The sequence below is a fragment of the Cupressus sempervirens genome, chromosome 3, assembly GCF_028749045.1.
Source record: "Cupressus sempervirens isolate cs-2001-9-10 chromosome 3, ASM2874904v1, whole genome shotgun sequence".
NCBI classification, from domain to species: domain Eukaryota; kingdom Viridiplantae; phylum Streptophyta; class Pinopsida; order Cupressales; family Cupressaceae; genus Cupressus; species Cupressus sempervirens.
The window spans coordinates 909,776,728-909,784,472 of record NC_143120.1 but is presented as its reverse complement, the minus strand read 5'-3'; the positions used below and the strand labels follow the sequence as shown (position 1 = coordinate 909,784,472).

The 7,745-nt window shown below is 36.1% G+C and overlaps 1 protein-coding gene across 2 annotated transcripts; it reads right to left on the bottom strand.

Moving 5' to 3' along the window:
* Positions 1–253: 253 nt before the first annotated feature.
* Positions 254–6,970, bottom strand: LOC149569735 (uncharacterized). 2 transcript variants are annotated; one of them, XR_016362801.1, is made up of 3 exons: positions 5,587–6,731; positions 5,361–5,470; positions 254–576 (listed from the first exon to the last, which is right to left on the bottom strand). XR_016362801.1 is itself a non-coding variant. In XM_089822467.1 (2 exons), exons 1-2 carry the CDS (start codon positions 5,878–5,880, stop codon positions 367–369), a joined length of 504 nt encoding a protein of 167 aa, XP_089678593.1. In that variant the 5' UTR covers positions 5,881–6,970; the 3' UTR covers positions 254–366. The 2 variants fall into 2 exon arrangements, 1 of the variants encoding a protein (XP_089678593.1); XM_089822467.1 differs by lacking the exon at positions 5,361–5,470 and having other exon boundaries at positions 5,587–6,970.
* Positions 6,971–7,745: the final 775 nt, after the last annotated feature.

Here is a 7,745-nt window from a genome sequence, read left to right as displayed (position 1 = left end):
TTCTTCACATCAAAAATCAGTTGACAATCATTTACTATAGGGGTAACATGTGATTCTTGACATTACAAGACATCTTTTAATGTCACAATATCAATGTTGAAAATGTGTTGTTATTAATTAGATTTATAATACGAAGTGTCTATTTAATTCAATTTTTTGTCTCTGTATGATAAGGATGTGTAAATAAATAAATTATAAATTTGCTGATAATTTTCTTTTCTCAAATTTATTTTCAAATAGGATGTGCGCAAGATGAACCAGACAAGAATTCATATTCATTTAATCTGCAAGTTGCTTTACAGTCATTTCAATCACAGCTGCATCTCTTCATACACTATATACAACATACAAAAAAGATGCAATCCGTCAAACAGATCTAGCTACATTGTCCGTTTTTCCTTGATCTGTTTGGAAGGAAGTCACACCTAAGCTAGAAGATCCAAAATAATATCCCTCTTCATGCAAAGGCCATGATATCCCTTCAGGAGGACATGATACAGGAACTGGGTGGGCAATGAATGTAGGAATGTCTTCCCCTGGCATTACAACAGACACCCCTCTTGCATATGTAGACACCTGCAACAAGGCATCCAAAAATGTCAATGACAGAGAAGAGATGCAAACCAAATGATACAAGAGCAATTAATGCAGATATACATTTTTTCCTCTTTTATACACATTGATTTGCTAGAGCAAGGTCAAGGAAACAGCGTAGTTTTGATCAGGGAACAATCCAAAACTTGACATAACAGTTCATGCAATTTCAACTTCTGGATTTGATTGTGTTGCATTTTTTTATCGTGTTTCAGATCATACTATGTGATATTATTTCCTTTTGCTCTCTGACATCCTGATAATAGATCATGTAGTATGATCCAAAATGTTGATGGTAAAAAAACTCTAGACAATCAAATCCAGCAGTTAAAATTGCATTAGCATGGATTGTGAAAATCTAATAGATCCAATAACAGTTGCTTTTGCAATGCTTAATAATACCATTCAGTACTATAATAACCAATGAACAGTGAACTAACAGTACTGCTACAAATCAGTTTGTTATGAAAGAGCTGAAATAGGATCAAGACTCAATATTTCACAAAAATATATTAACATAAGATACTTATAGTCAGTACCAACCCCAAAGGCTTTGAACTTTTAAAACAATGATAATATTCTGACATGGTAAATATATAATTCTATTTTGTCACTTACTAAAAGTTGGTTTGCACTCCAATAGATCAAAGAAGTTATGCGGAAAAGAACATTATGAAAGACATTTTTTGGGTAGAAGGGTACATGATTCTGAAATCTGAACATCTTGGGACACAAAATGCAGAGTAGCTTACAAAGAAAACATCAGAAAAATATGGTAACCCAGTCTCCATGATAAATTCGGGCATGACTTCTGAAACATCCCCGTGAAAGAATCAAGGTCTACATGTATTGTTACCCTAGGCATCTTACTGTGCCAAAGCTGCATCAGTGTGTGTGAAAATAAATATACTTCAACACACTGGACACTTAAAAAGTTAATATCTAAGAAATGAAATTGTGGAGGGAATGAAGACCTCATCCAAAAAGCAGTTTTGAAAGCCTTGTCCATCCAGACAAAAATTACCTGGTTCAGTAAACAGCATTTTCACACAGCTTAAAAGCACTAATTTTCTACAGGAGGCACTTATGGAAATGTCCTGCAACTAAATATTTACCAGGATATCAACAGAACACAAAGCCACCTAAAGATTGAAGTGAATTATGATACTTCCGAGCTAGAACAAGCTTGTTCAGATACGAAGAGAAAATGAAAAGAGACCATAGTTTCACTCATCATCTCACCAATGCATTACTCAAAATTAATGCAACAAAGAAACAGTTTAGTAAAACGGAAGCTTGGAGAACAACGTCAGAGGAGTAAACAGAGCATCTGTGCATAATAAGCTAGTTTTTTTCCCTCTTATTTATCTTGCCTTCTGTATCTGAGAGTAGAAGAAGAACATGATATGGACCTCTAAGTTAACCTGGGCTGTTATAGTAACTTGTTATCTCAAAAAATAGACAGCCCATGAGAGCTTAAATATCCTAGTGCAGTGAACTCTCAGCTTTAAAATCGATAAAGAATCGCCAATATGGGACATCAAAGAACATTGAGGAATGCAAAAGTTTATTTTCCATGCAACCTGTCTATGCATCAATGAACCTGGGTTTCTCTTAAATAGGGATATAATCCACCTGCTGGAGATGATTCTGTCCAAACAAATACACGTCACAGCTTTTAATGGATCCTCAAAAGTGGCTGTTAATCATTTCATTGGCAAAACTACTAACAATTTGCAAGCACTAAACGCAATGGAAAATTACACACACTAGTATGCTACCACAAGCCTTTGTTTAGCCACTAAGGTTCATTGGATATTGTGAATCCATCAGCAATAGAAATTTGACTTCCTTCCCTGATGGCTTTCCTTTTGCATAAGAGTCATGAACACAACTAGATTTAAATGGGTCTCCTTATGCATAAGATTCATGAGCACAACTAGATTTAAATGTGGGAAAAAATGCACAAATGATTGGTGATAGTTTCATATGGATTATTTATGTTATTCATGTTAAGAAGTAGATGCATCTTTAAGAGCTAAACATGGACCTTTCTCTTGGAATTGGATTAAAAGGGAGAATTGTCTTTAGCATGAGGCAATGAACCAGTTGTGCCACCCACAATTCTTATTTGGCTACTTATTTTCTGCACTCCTGAAATAAGAATTCGCAACAAAACCATTTGTGGAAGGATTTATAATTAAATCTTCCCATTTTAATACACAAACATAGAACAACATCCACTTTGGTCAAAGAAAAAAATTGAACAAATTTGGACACTGAAACAAATATCCATTAACCTCACCTATGCAGAATGTTAAATCTTCAAATTTGCATCCACCATTAACAGGTCCAAATCTCACTTCATGCATCAAGCTTTACAAAGATGTTTTAGATCAAAGTAAAATATGTTAAAAAGCTTTTAGCTTGGATAAATGCATAAATGCAGAGTCAGACGCATTGATACAACTCTGCTTGCTTATTTGTTTTGGAAATTGTGAAGCAATGTTGGTAAAGCTTCTAAGGACTAACAGAATACATCCATGATGGCTTGAAAGAATTTGCTGGGAGTGGGCTTCATGTTAGGATCCAAGATGTACAGCTTTTGGGAAGCTCAAAATTGAAAATGTAGTTCAGTGGGAAAAATATTGAGTTTTCCGACAACGTGCTAAAAGCATTCCCAAATTCACCTCCTATATCTGTTTGCTTCTTGTCAAGTTGCTTGGGTATTGTTAATTAAAATTCCTTGCTACTAGATTATTTCAAATGTGGATAATGGTAGTTTAATCCATGAATATGATATTGTTCAGCAGGTAAAGGTAAAGCAATTTATGTGACATCCACAATGATTTGAAAGCCTTTGGCAGGATCGGGCTTTATGTTAGGATCCAAGAATCTACAACTTTTGGGAAGCTCAAAATATAGTTCAGTGAAAAAGATGTTAATTTTCTCTGCAACTTGCTAAAAGCATTCCAACTTTGCCTCCTATATCTGTTTGTTTCTTGGTATGCTGCTTCAACATCTGTTCTTCAAAATTCCTAGCTACTGGATTATTTGAAATGTGGATAATAGTAGTTAAATCTATGAATATGATGAAGTTCAAGAGGTAAACGCAAAGCAATTTGCAACTGCGCTTCACATAACAAGCAAGGAAAAGAAATATGGGTTATATATTTCTCAAGTGACACCAAATTTCACAATTATCATCTGACAAAGATTGACATCAATAAGATCGATTGAAGGGAAACAAAATATATCAAAAACCAAAAGTAGTTTTAAAGGCTCTATACAGAAAGGTTGTGTTAAAGGAAACTGTAACAGAAATAAGCATTTACCTTAATAAATATACATTTGACAACAATGTCATGCCTGAGCATATTTAATAAGCAATTGAAAAGAAGCTTGATATCTGTATAAATAAATAAAATCCAGACAGAACACCAGTATAAGCAAAAAGAGTTGATCCTATCAGATTATAGACTTCTGAATCTTTGAAACTGTATAAAGAAGCCGGGGTATATAAGCATCGTCTATGGGAGATGGAAACTCTGAAAATGCTTCCAACCAAGCAGAACAGATTTATTACAAGGCTATTGATGTACCATTTCGTCCAATTTCAAGGGGGCATTCAGATTAAACTGTGACTTTTTAATTCTTTTCCCCCTAAAATTCCTTCAACGTTATTCATAGTCAGTCACTCCAACTGACATTAGCTCAAAGCGAAAGATGTAAAAGACAGGATCTCCACAAATCTTCATCATGTATAGGATTTTATAAGACGGGATCTACACAAGCCTTCATCATGATCAAACATAGAGGATTTAGTAAGACGAGATCTACACAAGCCTTCATCATGATCAAACGTACACCATTTTATTTTAAAACTACCCACTTTCTTGCAAACCCTAGACTTCTACAATCCACCAATCTTCCCAGATTCTCCACATACTGGCCGCCATTCCAACTTGTGTGCTAATGTAGACCTACCTAAGAAACACTCAGAACAACCACGTATTTCTGCAAAACCCATGAATCCTTCAGACGAAAAGAGAAAACAGCAACTAGATTTGTTTTAATACAAACAAAATGTACAGTCTAGCCTTATGTGCTCAATACAATCTGCATAGAGTTACACAATGCAGACATTTGCCTGTATCCCTCTTTACAGAAAACTGAGGTATAGAGAACCACATTAAAAAATCGAAGTAGCAGCAATCTCAATGTATTGTTTAGGGAGGTAGCACTACAAAGTTAGAAACCGAGGCCGATGATTTCAATCCGCAAAGTAGTTTAACCTGAACAGATTGCAAAACTCCTCGTCTTACAGATGCTCATGGTGGCTGACACGCAAGGCCAGCGTGATATTTGGTTTGATGACTGAATTTGGAAGGGATAAAGGCTTCCAGTTTCTAGGGCTGCCTGGAACTAATACAAAACAGGTATGATTTTATTTGATCGCAAAGTTTTCAAAATCCTATAATATATTGTTGTTGCATCTTATTTGAGAAGCCCAGATACAAGCAGATAACCGCGGACGGCTTCTCGCAAAACAAACTTTTGAACAAATGGAGGCCATTCTCATCTATGCTTGACTTACTTATTTCATTCAAAGGAATTTGGCTTCGGCATATTCAGCAGAGTATGCCTCTTTTCAGAAACGGTAAATCTCAGAAGACTCCTATTTTCTCAGAACTACATTTAATTTGGGCATTTTCAGTTCCCCGCCTCTTGACCACACAAAAAGCTAAAGGACCAATTAAATATACCAGAATTTATGATTTCCCCCTGCTGGGCTTAGTCCAAGATGCATTATAAGTTATCTACCATATCCAGAGAGCCTCAAGCGCTCCACTTTCTCCTACTCAGAAGCATTTACCTGAATATTAAATCGGGACTTTTAACATACTATAAATTAAAATCAGATACATTATTTCATAACCGGATTCGCACAACACTTCCATGAATGAAAAGCAAAATCCAAAAGCTACTCACAGTGTTAGAATCCTCCAACTTATCCAAGAAGCGCATTCCAACTCTGACATCCATGGACCGCAGTGACCTATTCCCGGTGCCACCATCCTGAGCTGATGAGAAGGAGGGCCTCGGCCTAAGAAACCTCTCAAAAATGGCCATGACCAAAAACATGGAAATCAGAATGGCAGTCGCCACAAACCCAAAGGAAACTGCATTCACGGAGTTGTCGAAGTGCCTCCAGTGGTCTTCCTTGGTGATGTCTCTGGATGATTCTTGGGTGGAGGGAGAAATGTTCCATGAATTCTCATTCATGTCTTCTCACTTCACCAATGACTCACACTCTGCCGAAGCCAAGGCGTATTTTAGCATGAAAAATCATTTGGGTCTTTGTTAAAAAAAAGATTCGGGGCATAAACAGACAGAACTGAGGATGTGGGCTGACCCTCTCAGAGGGCTGGCAATCAATAGAATCAAAAAGCGGCCCCTAGCTTTTTCTTGGTCTGCTACAAAACGCTTTTGTTGGATTCTCCAACCAACAAAGCTTAAATTTGCTCGTACGCTCAAGCTTTTAAGGGGAAACAGGGTCTATTCAATCTCTCTCTGTGTAAATCTCATAATAACCATGACATAAACTAAACAATAGAGGATTGGATAAACTTGGACTGGTGAGATGACTCAGAACTGAATATATACCTAGTTTATTTAAAACCCTTGGGCCTTCATAAAAAAAAATCATGTTTTACCATTCTTCTTACTCCATGAATTCCGAATTATAATGCGCTGGTGGTAGTGGGGATTGGTGAATACGGCTAAAATACAGCAATATCATTTTCTGACCACGATATGAAATCATCTTTTTTCGGAGGTGAGAATCTGGATTGGGCTTAACCTGTAACGTTCAATCATTGTCATGGGGGAATTAATTTTTGTCTAAAGCAGATGATGATGGAGGGTTTGAACGATTTCTGCCCATGGATTTCCTGACATATCAATTTGCGGGGATTTATTATTATAAAACCCTTAAGTTTCTTTTAATCTTTAAGAGGAAGAATTAAAAAACCTTGGGATCTATCAGCGTGATTCAAACCGTTGTTATTAAACATTAAAACTTCCCATTATGGTATCCATGGAAAAAGTTAATCATAAAAATGCACTCATAACAAGTTATCGACTGACATGCCCAAAGAAATAAAAACCGACCTTGAGCTCCAATCTAACTGGGAACGGCGTTCGAAACAAACAGTGTAGCAGAACCCCACGTCAGCTTACTGTTGTTTCTGATGCTCTGCCACGTCGGAGCTGTGTTTTCTGTCGTGTGTGAATAAATTCATGTCTGCCATCAATGGTGTTTTGGACTTTATGTGTACAGTTGTTTCTCTTGCCTGACCGTCCTTGCAACCCCCATTTCACCGCAATATTTGTATGTTAAGATCACTATTTACAAGAGACGGAGAACTCTCAAAGGCAACGTGTCACCTGGGGAATGACAACCAAAGTAGACTTGGACCACCTGTGCTACTTCCTCTGATTCACCACCGTAAAAATGATTCCGTACTTGTCCGGTTATTTCTAAAAGTTTGAATGAATTCCTCTTTTCTTTGGGATTGGTTTCTACCATTCAATCCATATTATTGTTTACTTTTTACACTTCTGAGAACAGTCGCAGATGTTAGAACTTATTGGGAGCAGACAACTTTAGGAAGGATATAAATGGACTCCTCGAAAATATCTCTGTATTTAATTGATCAGAATTTTAATATATTGTAAGTGATAAGTTTATCAGATATTTCTACAATTGATGTTTAATTTCTTTTTCTCAAATCTATTGTTCAATAGTATTAAGCATCAATATTTTGGATCGTACGACATTTTTTCTTCTTCGGATGATGATGGATCATGTAGTATAATCGTAATGTTGATACTAATAAATACTACACAATGGATCCTAGAAAAAAAATATATATATATATATGTAAGTGGTAATTTAAATGTAAGTGTACCATATATAATCTAAGACAAATGCACCAAGCTTTGCTGATCTAATATTGCTTGTGAGTTCCAAAGTCTTCACTTTGATAATAATCACGTGCAACCTCTACCCCATACTCTTGTAGCTCTCTATTACTTTGATCGTTAATAGTGATATATTTATAGTGGTGTGATGTCACCTATTTTTT

Coding starts and splice junctions, on each gene's coding strand:
- LOC149569735 (XM_089822467.1), bottom strand. CDS start 5,880: ATGAATGAGAATTCATGGAACATTTCTCCCTCCACCCAAGAATCATCC. Junction 577..5,586: donor AGTTGGAGGATTCTAACACT/GTGAGTAGCTTT, acceptor GCCTTGTTGCAG/GTGTCTACATATGCAAGAGG.